Source organism: Quercus lobata, chromosome 7, assembly GCF_001633185.2.
Source record: "Quercus lobata isolate SW786 chromosome 7, ValleyOak3.0 Primary Assembly, whole genome shotgun sequence".
Taxonomy (NCBI): Eukaryota; Viridiplantae; Streptophyta; class Magnoliopsida; order Fagales; family Fagaceae; genus Quercus; species Quercus lobata.
In genome coordinates this window covers 25,311,584-25,324,124 of record NC_044910.1, presented here as the reverse complement: position 1 = coordinate 25,324,124, position 12,541 = coordinate 25,311,584, and the positions used below count along the sequence as shown (strand labels likewise).

The 12,541-nt window shown below is 38.0% G+C and overlaps 1 protein-coding gene and 1 long non-coding RNA gene across 3 annotated transcripts; both read right to left on the bottom strand.

Moving 5' to 3' along the window:
- LOC115952493 lies at window positions 1-669 on the bottom strand. Its single transcript, XR_004083419.1, has 2 exons — window positions 499-669; window positions 1-215 (listed from the first exon to the last, which is right to left on the bottom strand). It is a non-coding gene; the product is annotated as an uncharacterized LOC115952493 (long non-coding RNA).
- A 1,559-nt stretch (window positions 670-2,228) lies between these two features.
- Window positions 2,229-6,499, bottom strand: LOC115952571 (zinc finger BED domain-containing protein RICESLEEPER 2-like). Of its 2 annotated transcripts, XR_004083467.1 has the most exons (5): window positions 5,956-6,499; window positions 5,103-5,170; window positions 4,888-5,014; window positions 2,710-2,794; window positions 2,229-2,570 (listed from the first exon to the last, which is right to left on the bottom strand). XR_004083467.1 is itself a non-coding variant. In XM_031069743.1 (3 exons), the coding sequence occupies exon 1, from the start codon at window positions 4,667-4,669 to the stop codon at window positions 2,975-2,977; it is 1,695 nt and encodes a 564-aa protein (XP_030925603.1). In that variant the 5' UTR covers window positions 4,670-4,788; the 3' UTR covers window positions 2,229-2,570; window positions 2,710-2,794; window positions 2,896-2,974. The 2 variants fall into 2 exon arrangements, 1 of the variants encoding a protein (XP_030925603.1); XM_031069743.1 differs by lacking the exons at window positions 4,888-5,014; window positions 5,103-5,170; window positions 5,956-6,499 and adding an exon at window positions 2,896-4,788.
- Between the last annotated feature and the right edge of the window lie 6,042 nt (window positions 6,500-12,541).

Genomic DNA, 12,541 nt, shown 5'->3' with positions numbered 1-12,541 from the left:
AACAGGGTCTTCAATTGGAACCATCAAAATACAAGGTTTCAACAATGTCATAAAGCATCTGGCATCTATGATACATCAGGAATCCAAGTCACATGCTAGACAAAGTGAAATTTAAGCTGAACTCCTGGAGAAACATCAACATGTACAATAAAACTTGCTGCGACTATCAGATAGCAAAGAAGAAGCATCAGTCCCTTAAAATAATGAGTTCCTTCCTGCAAACAAAGCAACATACAAGAATTTGTATATAAAACTATCAAAAGATAGTAATATTTGCAAAAATCAAATCCAGAATAATCAAGAGCAAAATTTTAGCACAAAATTGTTTCAAACACAGTGAAACGAACAAAACCTAGAAAGCAGCTGGACTTAACAGTTTCCTGCCATCCTACTTAAATTAGAGCCTACCATGGCATATATATTTAAAATGCTTCCTTCTTTTTTAAACATGTGAAATAATTACAGATATTTATTTTTCTTAGTAACAAAAACACAAACCTGCAACATTAAGGCTACTATGAAGACGAATATAAAAAGTGTTGCTGTCTCGAAAAGCTGAAAGTTTAAATCCATAGGTTGCTCCATAATCCAACCGAGGACTACAGAAAACGGAATCTGCAGCAATATAATAATGCTTTTAGAGGTTATTGATGCCAAAAGGAAAATCTTCAATAAAGTAATACTAAACAGCACAACTATCAGTGCAAAAGTTTCTCATATATGAATAAACCTTCCAAGTATGAAATAAATCATATAAGGATGCCATTTTAATGACAAGATGGAGACATGAAAACCAAAGCAGATAACAACCTAATCTTGCTCGTGGCATTGATAAAATGGGAAAAAAAGTAAAGGAACTTTTTGGAGCTAAGAAAACAGAGAATCATAGACAAAAAATCACTACCTCTCCAACATCTTCGGCATGTGTCCCTACAGTACATTGTATTCTTTCCCTTCTCTGAATTAAACATATGGTTTTGTTTAGACAGGGTTTAGATTTGTCTCACATTGCAGACAACAAAGATCATAGTCACGAAATTCATGTAAAAAGGTTTGAGTAGGAGCCTATCATTGGAAGTGTACTATTTATGTGTCCAGCCTAGGGCTGTCCACGGGTCAGGTCGGCTCGGGTTTGGGCCTGACTCGAACTCGACCCGACTGGATCGGGTTATAAAAAATTTGACCCGAAACCGACCCAATAATGGGTCAGACCCGACGGTTCGGGTCAACAGTTAAACGGGTCGGTTTGGTCGGTTAGGCGGGTTTGGGCCGAAATTGGGCTAAAATTGTGAATTTGCATAATTTTTTTTTTAATTCAACTTTTGACAGGCCTTTTGGGCCCAAAATTAATGGGCTTACTACTTTTAACAAAGATTTATATCATTAAATCATATATATATATATATATCAAATGGGCCTTTTTTCACCTCCTTTATTTCAAATTGGCCCATTACACAACTTTGAAACCTTTGGGCCTCCAGCCCTTCAGTCCAAATTTAATTTTCTAGCTCACATCTAATGACAAAAAAATACAGTAAATATATAACAACACAACCTGAGTAATTGCAATTTGCAAGCACATAAAAAACACATGATATTACTTTCTAACCACCTGTTAAAACTTCACAATACAAAGAAAATTTTTCAAAATGCCTATAACATTATAGGACCTGGGCAGCAAAAGCATAAGAGGAGGCCCAAAATTTTATAGGCATTAACATGTAAACACCCTGTTAAAACTTCACAATACAAAGAAAATTTTTCAAAATGACTATAACACTATAGGACCTGGGCAGCAAAAGCACAAGAGGAGGCCCAAAATTTTATAGGCATTAACATGTAAACCCCCTGTTAAAACTTCACAATACAAAGAAATTTTTTCAAAATGCCTATAACACTATACATAACTTGCATGTAAACCCCCTATACATAACACTATACATAACACTATACATAACACTATACAAAATTTTTCAAAATGCCTATAACACTATACATAACACATTGAAAATTTTTCAACATGTAAACCCCCTGTTAAAACTTCACAATACATAACTTGCATGTAAACCTGGGCAGCCTATTAAACCTACCAAGTTGTGCCAACCACTCATACATGTAAGTTATGTAACACAACTAACACAAGCCAACAAACAAATTCTGACAAATAATTCAATCACAGCCACACCACAAGTATGGCAACAAACCAGCAAACAAATTTTAATAAATAATTCAATCACAACCACATCACAAGTGTGGTAACAAAAGATAATAAGAGCATCTCTTGCAATATTTCCATAGAGTTAAAGAAGGCAGAAAGTGTGTAAAGCAGTAGCTAGTTATAATTAGTTACAAACTTCCAAAAAATAGCTTTTCTAAAACATTTAAAGAGCAACTACTATATAGAGTTTAGTCCATGACTTATAGAAAAGAAAGCCTATTAAACTTAATAAGTTTTCTTTCCTATAAGCAAGAGTTAATTTATCAATTATCAGTTAGAAAAGCACTGTCCAAAAAAACTTCCAAATTGCATCCAAAAATCTGCCTCCTATACAAAATGTGTGTCCTTCCTCCTACAAGAAAATGGGCAAAAAGATATTTATCAATAAAAAATATAAGGACAAGACCAACAAATACAGAATAGTTATAACAAAAAACAATAGAGAAAGCAGAACCAAACTCAATAGAAATAACATAAGGGCAGAAACTTACCCAGTTTTTGATTAGTCATCAATGTTAATTGAGATACCTTTGCTTGAGCTTGAACTTCCACCACCTCTTGCTGCTTGACGTATAACTAGAAAAGAGAAAGAAATGAAGACTATTAGATTAAATTTCATTTGCATAAGACATATTTAATAGCACTTAATAGACAAAGTTTGGAAGTTAACATATTACCTAAATCATGAAATTCATCTTCCAAGACCTCTACCTCATCTTTTGATTTGCGAAAAGAAATTGGAACCAAGGCTTGAAGCTAGTCTTGTGCACAAACCAGATTTTGAACCATAAGTGGGGAGAGTGAACTCCGAAATGGATCAAGTATGCGTCCTCCGGTACTAAACGCTGACTCAGATGCAACAGTAGAAACAGGTACAGCCAGCACATCCCTAGCCAATTTGGACAGCACTTGATATCTATCTGAATTGGCCTTCCACCACCCTAATATCTCAAATTTCACATCCCCTCTTCTACTTTCACAATTTTCAGCCAAATATTTGTCAATCTCATTGCTACACCCTATGGACTGCTCAGCCTCCAAAAACCGTTCAAACCTAGAATTAACCATCACATATGGATCACTACAACCTATTGACTCACCTTCTATGTGTGTCCTCTCCCTCTCACTTGCTACTTGTACATTTGATGAATCAACACGAGAATAAAAATCATACAACTTGACCAAGGCACCCCTCACCAATTCAGCCATCACATCAGCCACTTCATTTCCATAAATTTCAGAAAAACAGAACTTCAAAAACCTCAACTTCTTTCTTGGATCAAGAATCACAGCCACATACAAGAGATGATTCATTTTATCCCCTTTCCCCCAATACTTATCAAACTTAGATTCCATTTTAGTTGCCATGTTTTTCAAGAGGTGGTTTTGTGATTTATTTAAATTGGAAATATTCTCTTGAATGACAAACATCTCATCAAAAAAGGTGTTGGCAGTAACATACAAAGAACCTGAAAACTTTTTTGTGGCATTGTAAAAAAGCTTCAAAAACCCCACAAATATCCTACAATTTTGAAAATCAATACTACTAGGAGATCCCATACCACCACTATTCTCCTTGTTCATAAAGTATGAAGAATAACTATCATCCTCAAAGTCCATACGTATGAACACTTTTTCAAATTTTTGTGCGGTTTCTAACATGAGGTAGGTAGAGTTCCACCTAGTTGGTATATCTAGACAAAGAAGAGACTTAGACTCAATACCTAATCTCTCCACAAAACCCACAAAAGTTTGATTCCTATTTGGTGAGGACTTCACATACCTCACAGCTTCACGCACCTTTGCAATGGATGCATCAATTTCTCTCATACCATCCCCCACAATCAAATTTAGGATATGTGCACAATACCTCATGTGTAAGAACTCATGTTCTAAAACAGTTCCCTCCCAATCTTTAGTTACATTCTCCAAAAACTTAATAGTGGCACCATTTGAGCTAGCATTGTCCACTGTTAAAGTGAATATGCCATTAATACCCCACTCACGCAAACACAACTCAATCTTTCTACCTATGGTCTCTCCCTTATGGTCTTCAACTTGACAAAAATTCAAAATTCTCTTATGTAACTTCCAATCATCATCAATAAAATAACCTGTAAGGGACATATAACACAGATTTTGAATACTCGTCCATGTGTCCGTAGTAAGACACACCCTACGACCCTTCAAAGCCCCCCTTAGTTTCTCTCTCTCAACACCATAAATGCTAATCACATCCCTAGCTATAGTTTGACGAGATGGGATATCCCTAATTCGCAACTTAGGTTGTAAGGTTGTTGCATATCTTTGAAACCCATACCCTTCAACAAACCTAAAAGGCAACTCATCTATTATAACCATTTCAGCAAGTGCCTTTCTAGAAGCCTCAACAGTAAAGGCTGTCGGTACAAGCTGAAACCCTTCCTCCCCATCCATTTTAGGTTCAAACATTAAGGTTTGTTGCCCACTAAGTATCTTTCTATTAGGGTTTTTAACACAGATTGGTGTATGATTCAACAAGTTAGCAGTACCATGCCCCTTACTATCAGCTAGATAAGTTTTTTGACAGTAATTACAAGCAGCCTTAAAATGACCATCACCAATATCTACTTTTTCAAAATGGTTCCAGGCAATAGACTTTTTCCTATTAGTACAGACATTGCCTTTACCTTTAGGTGGAAGTGGGGGAACCTCAGCATGGGCAGTAGGTACAGCTTGGGCAGCTTGGGCAACAGGTTCAGTTGTGGCAGTAGGTGTTGCTTGGGAAGGGGATGCATCACTTGAGGGTTCCATAACCTATAAACATCAAATTTATAGATTAGCAAACAACCATAAAAGTAACACACAAACAATAACAAGAAGTTAAAAGAGAAAGAAAGGATACCTCAAAGAACTCTCAGCTATCAGGAATTTAACCTTGAAAAGGAAGCAAAAAGCCTAGGATTTCAACTCCTGTATAAAATTAACATTTCAAAATTTTAAGTTAAGAAAGCAAAATGAATCAAACGAGTAATAAAATACAATCACATAAGAAAATAAGAATGTGGATTTCATCTTTTTTAATAGAGGCTCAGCTTTTTCTTTTTTATACAGTGAAGATGCAAGTACATTGATCATAGAAAACGAAACAAAACAAAGAATAAAACAGGCAGATAAGAAAATAAAAATGTGTTTGGATTTCATCTTGTTAAAATAGGGGTTCATATTCTTTTTTTATAGTGAAGATACAAGTATATTGATCATTAAAAAAAAAACAAACAAAACAAGGAATAAAATAGGGCAGATACAAATCACACTCAGAGCACTACCATAATGAGTCAATGCAAGAAAATGATAAAACCAGGGAGCACTAACAAATCACACACAGAGCACTAACAAAATGATAAACCCAGATTGGGCAAAAAAAGAGGAAATAACACAAATTTGCCGAATGAAAATAACACTCAGTAGCAGATCACAACATTAAAGAACACATATTTGTACAAGGTGAAATGAAAAATAGATTCCTTATAATGCATTTAACAATCTAATTGCAAACAAGAGTTTCAATGCAATTAAGTAGCAGATCACAACATTAACAAATAAAATAAAATAAAGCTTAGCAATTTCTAGCATCAATGAAGAACGGATTATACCATATAAAGGACTGAAAATCATCAAGCTTTCCTCTTTATTTGCCGAATCACAAACACAAAATACAGAAAAAGAGGGATGAAATAGGAAGGAAGAAACTTTACCTGATCTGAGACTAGGAAGCCGAGTCTGAGAGGCTGAGTGTTAAGGAGTAAAGGGATTTGTTTGTTTCAAAATAAAAATAAGAGATTTTGAAATCACTAGAGACTAGAGAGACTAGAGAGCAGAGAGAACGTAGAACACTCAGTAAAAGTCCAATTTATAAGAGAGAGATATGAGGGAAAATCTGATTTTGATTTTGATTTTGAGAAGTGTAGCCAAGTTGAGTCTTGAAACCCTAAACTATGATTCATGAACAGAGGCATGGGAAAGATCAAATCTGAGTTTGATTTGAAGGGTAGCCGACTAGCCATTTGGGGCTGGACCGGCTGGTAGAGAGAGATAGAGAGAGAGAGAGAGAGAGAGTGAAGCCTGAAGAGAATTAGAGGAAAGTGAAGATGGAAGAGAGTTAGTGAGGCCGAAGACTAGAGAAGAGTGAAGAGACTTGGAGAGTGAGAGAGAGAAGGCCGGACTGAAGTGAAGAATGAAGGGAAAGTTTAGGCTTTTGGAAAGTTTAGGCTTTTAGATTTTTAGTTCCAATTTTAGGCTTTTAGTTTTAGGCTTTTGAGACTTACAGAGAGAGAGAGAGAGAGAGAGAGAGAGAAGGCTGGACTGAAGAATGAAGGGAAATGTTAGATTTTTAGAGTTTTAGTTCCAATTTTAGGCTTTTGAGACTTAGAGTTTAGTTTGAATTTTTTAGCAATTAGCCGTTCTGAAGACTTTGGGCAGCTGGTGTCTGGTGATTTGATGTTTACTTTTTGAGTGGAAAGAAATTTGTGGTGCACAGGAGCCGTGTGGTTCTCAATGAGGCAGAAACAACAGTGCTCAGTCTTGTCAATTATCAGTCCACTCCTCTTCAGTCTTCAGTTCACGTGATCTGCCCCTGGTTCAGAGTTTTTTTTTTTTTTCTTTTAAAACTTCGGTCGGGTCGGTTTGTACGGGTTTTTAAACCCTTAACCCGCAACCCGAACCGAATATTCGGGTTTCCTGAGAGAAGAAACCGAACCCGACCTGCCAAGGGCTTCAGGCCGACCCGTTGGGCTTCGGGTCGGTCGGATTCGGGCGGTTTGAACGGGTCCTGAACCCGTTGGACAGCCCTAGCCATAGCAGCTTCAAACTCAAGTCTGATCTAGGTTAATGACTATGATCTTAGCGTCTTGGGGTTTTTTTTTTTTTTTTTTTTTTGGTTTCTGATCTAGATTGATGAACTTGGGTTTTTTTTTTTGGGATTTTTGATCTAGGTTTGTGGAGGTTTAGGGCTTCAGACAATTATTTTGTTTTATTTTTATTTTTTGATTGGGCCATGGATTGGGCCCTGAAGTGGCATGGGCTGGGCGAGTCCCCCGGTGCCCGACGGGGTGGGTTTGGGGTGTAGAAAAAAAACCCGTTTATTAAATGGGGCGGGTTCGGGTTTTCGGGACAGACCCGCCGGTTGGGTTCGGGCATGAAGAAATCCGCCCGAACCTGACCCATTGCCATTCCTAGTGCCTGTTGAAAAGACAAGAAATACAAAGAAGGTTCATCGGCATGATGCCAGTTGAAGACACTCTAATGCCTAAGTCAGATTATGGCTCTGAATGGATAGTATAATTTTAGTCTATTGAGTTTCTCATGAAGAGCACTTACCTTGGTTCCTTTTCCTTTTATAGTTTGCTTTTTGGTGAGTCATTTATGCTTGTTAATGCTCCTCTAGGTGTTTTTCTCCTGAATGAAAAGCAGCATTTAATGGCAATGACATTTCTGTTTAATGAGTAACGGATGGCTGTTGGCTCATTATTGCTTTTGTAACTGTTCTGGCACATTTATTTGTTGTCAGCTGGCCTAATGGAATTAACTTATGGTTTTAATACAAATAGGCTCATCTTGTTCATACAAACGGCCTTTCACCATTTCTCTCGTCCCTGACTTAGATACGGTTGTGGTCGTCCTTACACTAGACGACCTCTAACCGATACTTGTCAGTTGCCCCTCATTCCTTTGTCATCAAGACTTTGGACGATCATAGAATGTGACCAGACGTGACGATTCGTATCTTCCCGTTTCCCGAAATTTCACTTTTGTCTTAAATGTGAAACGACTACTTCCCAGGAAAGAACCACATGTCTATTCCCTATTCGTGGCGTGTGAGAAATCGTCTTGATTTTGGCAAGCTTTAATTCTAGTTTTTCCTTCTTTAGGAAAACCGTTCCTCTTCCTTCGCCTTATTTGATCTAAACTTCAGAGCACTGAGAAACTTCTATACCTCAAATCTTCCTGGTAAGGTCTTTTTTCTTTATGTTTTGATGGTTGGTTTTGAAATCTTTAGCCAAGAGTGCCCTTCGGTTTCCTTTTTCTTTGCTAGATTAGGGGTTTTCCTTGAGTACTCAATTGGTCGGCGTCCTTAGGTTTGCTTGTTTGTGTCGCGTTCTACTGCACTTAAGCTTGTTTTGTTCTCTCTCTACCCTTTGATTTGCTGTTCCTTGATACAACACCATTTGGAGATGGTCACTGTTGAGTATAGGGAAGATGACGTTAGGTCAAGTGAGTTAGAGACATAGTTGTCCTCAAATGTTGAGTCTTTGTGTAATGTGGTTAACACTACTGCATCAAAACTACCTTTGTCTTCATCCTCGCTCCCTTTGCATGCCCTTTCTGAAATTTGCTCTTTGAAAGAGAAGCATTTGAATGGTTTTAGAAAAAATTTTCAGTTTCCCAAAGGTACCTCCATTAGATTACCTCATCTAAGCGAAAAAGCTTGTAGCTTTGCCCATGGAGAAGTGTACTTCTACGAGGCTGATTTTCTGTGTGGCTTTCATTTCCCCGTCCATCCATTTATCATGCAACTTTTGCATAATTTCCAAATTTCCCTTGGTCAACTCGTCCCAAATGCCTGGAGGATGATTATAAGTTGTATGTCCATCTGGGTGTCCACTTGCGATGGAGATATGATAACGTTAAATGAGTTTTTGCATTTGTACCGTCTGAAACCCTCTACCCATTATGGGTATTTTGAGCTTTTACCCTGAGATGGGAAATCTAGGCTTGTCAAAGGCTTTCCCTCTTCTTTTCGTGATTGGAAATCACGATATTTTTTCATTTTCGGAGCGGGTTGGGAAACTATATCTGACGACTTCTGGGGGGAAGTCCCAAAATTACTGTGAAAATGGGAAGTCCGTACGCTTGGTGCGTACTTTTATCGTTTTTCTTTATTTCCTTTTATACTACTGCTGCTTGCCTAACAATGTCTATCTTTCAATTTTTGTAGCTCTTGATTATCCTGAGTAGGAAGATTAACACCACAGTCGGATTTGTGCAGCCTTTGCTTTTGCTCGTGAAATTGAGGATTTCGATGACCTGGTTGATCCTCGTCACTTGTCTGACTGCTGTTTGGGACCCGAACCCTCAAAGTACGTGTTGGAGAAAATTCATTGAGAAGAGAAAAGTAAGATCGTCTGTTTTTTTAACTCTCAGAATACCTTTTTCTTCGTTAGCTTCGTCTCTACTATGTCTGATTACTTACTTAACTTTTGGTTTAGCAGAAATGACCACTAGGTATAGCAAGGAAAAATATGCTCACATTAGGGGATTAAAGAACAAGCCCTTGTCTAATCTTGCTGCCGACTCGAAGAAGCGGAAATTGAGTTAAGAGAAGGGTGAAGCTGTTGCTCTTCCATTCGTCCAAGTTGCTCCATCTTCTCCAACTCCGTCCTTAGAAGTGGCAGCCTATACTCCCCTAACTACTCGTTCAAAAGGAAAATGCAAGGCTGGAAGGAGTGTCTGGGATGACCCTGCAACTGCTATGGGTCGTGCTCACATCGTGATCACAGATGACAAACTCAAGGGCTTGTCATCTATTCCTTCTCAGAAGTTGGTCAGTCACCATATTCACAAATTGGTGCAGGTATGCCCTTTTTTCTTCTTTAGCATCCTTTTGTACTTATTCATAGATGTCTATGCTTTTAATCTCCTCTTTCTTTTTTATCCCACCAGGTCCTTGAAGAGTCCTTGCATATAAAAACAAATTATTTGAGCACTGAGGAGAAGGCCGTGGTGGCCAACTGAAATTTGGAATCCGTCAAGGCTGAAAGTTCGAAGTTAAGGAAGGACCTGATTGTTGCCATGGATGAGATGAATAAGGCGAATGAGAAAATAAGAGAACTCACTGAAGCCTTGCAAGTGGAGAAAGCGCTTGTTGTTCATAAGGATGAAGAGATCCAAGCTGCCCTCCCGAGAACTGACGCGAAGAAAGATAAGGTCGTCCAAAAGTTCTTGCAGTCAGAGCAGTTTTTGGACCTTTAGTTTATTCAATACTTTAAAGGTTTTGAGCTTCTGCGAAGATGGATGATGAAGCATCACAGCTTGGTCGTGGACTTCTCTAACTTAGACTTTGAAAAGATTGACATCGAAATTCTTGCTGATGAGGCCAAGGAACAAGAAGAAACTGAAGTTGATGCCATTGTAGAAAAGGATTTTGTTGGGAAGGACACTATTGGATGAAAGGATACTAACGAATCTACTGTATCCCCTTCTTAGAACATACATATCTTTTTCTTTTATTTTTTTTTTGGAAAACAATGGTTGCCCTCTTGTTTTGGGGCTTTAATTTTTATTTCTGAACATCTTTTTGCCTTTTTGAAATTGTTTAAAACACTTATTGCCTCTTGGTTTTAAGGCTTTTGCTTGTCTTATTTGAAAGTTCTTCTTGAATGCATCTTCTTATTTTGTTGAATCATGTTAAGATTCTTTATAGGAAGTTTGATGCTCTTGGCCAACTCATGGTCTTCGTCATGTTTGGGAAGTTCGTCACTGTTAGAGAGAATAATTCAAACTTGTAATCTCACAGACGAATTCTTTTGTGACTAACATTGCAACTTGAATTTGTAATTTTGCAAGTGCTATGATTTAAACTCGTCTTTTCATAGACAAAGTTTTTATCTTAGAAGTTATGACTTAACCTCGTTGTTGTGATTTAATTTCGTTATGAGTCAAACTCGTCATTGGAGCCTTTACCATAGACGTCATGATTTAAACTTGTCATTTCATTGACGGAGTTCTTGTCATTGAGATTATGATTTAAACTCGTCATTGTGTTGACAGAGTCTTTATCATTGTGATTTAAACATGAAGTTTTTATCACCAAGATTATGATTTAAACTCGTCATTGTGTTGACAGAGTTTTTATCATCGTGATTTAAACATGGAGTTTTTATCATCGAGATTATGATTTAACTCATCATTGTGTTGACGAAGTTTTTATCATCGTGATTTAAACATGGAGTTTTTATCACTATGTTTGAGATCTGGTCATTTGAAAAGAAATGACTTCAGAGGTGCCTTATTTGCTTTATTCATCCTTGCTTATAAAAGGTATTACAAGGATAATACTTGACAAAAAATGGAAAGTGTTGAAAGTAAAACATATGCATGAAAACAATAAAGTCTCACTTATCTGCTGTTGAATAAGATGAGGTGCTCCAGACACTGGAACTTATTGATGCTGGGTGTCAGCTTTTTCACTCATAGTACTTCTTGAGGTGCTCTACATTCCAAGGACGAGGCAAGGGTTTTCCATTCACATCTTCTAAGTAATAGCTCCCTCTTCTTGAGTAACGGATGACCTTGTATGGGCCTTCCCAATTAGGGCCTAACTTTCCTTGGGTTGGATCCTTGGTGGTTTGTGATACCTTCCGTAGGACCATATCTCCAGGATTGAAACATTTCATCTTCACCCTTTGATTATGGTACCTTGTCATCCTTTCATGGTATAAAGCCATTCTTTGAGCTGCATACTTTCTAACCTCGGGCAAACAATCCAGAGTGAGTTTGAGTCCCTTGTCATTATTGTGTTCATCGTAACATGTGCGTTTAAGGCTTGACATTCCAACCTCCACAGGAATTACTACTTTAGTTCCAAATGCTAATTTGAAGGGCGTCTTGCCTGTTGGTGTTCTCATAGTCGTCATATAGGCCCATAAAACTCTAGGAAGCTCTTCAGGCCATACTCCCTTTGCCCCCTTGAGTCGAGCTTTGATTAACTTGAGCAAAGTTAGATTTGTAACTTCGGTCAGGCCATTGGCTTGTGGGTGTCCAGGGGAAGAATAGTGATTCCTAATCCGTAGCTCCTTACAGAAATCCCTGAACATGTTGCTGTTAAATTGTCACCCGTTGTTAGAAATAATCACCCTTGGGATCCTGAACCGACATACAATATTTCTCCAAACAAAGTGTTGTATTTTGGCTTCTATGATTACTGCCAAAGTTTTGCTTCCACCCACTTTGTGAAATAATTAATAGAGACAACTAGAAATTTGGCTTACTTTTTACTTGGTGGTAGGGGACCTAAAATGTGAATCCCCCATGTTAAGAATGGCCATGGTGATGAAATGTTCATCATATGCTCCGCTGGAACGTGCGGCACATTTCAAAACCGCTGGCACTTGTCACACCTCTGGACGACTTGGGTTGCATCCTTCTGCATGGTTGGCCAAAAGTATCCCGCTCAAACCACTTTCCCCATGAGTGATCGTGGACCTGAGTGATTTCCACAGATTCCTTCGTGGATCTCACTTAGCACGTATGTAGCATCTTTGGAGTCGAGGCAGTTCAAGTAAG

Coding starts and splice junctions, on each gene's coding strand:
- LOC115952571 (XM_031069743.1), bottom strand. CDS start 4,669: ATGTTTGAACCTAAAATGGATGGGGAGGAAGGGTTTCAGCTTGTACCG.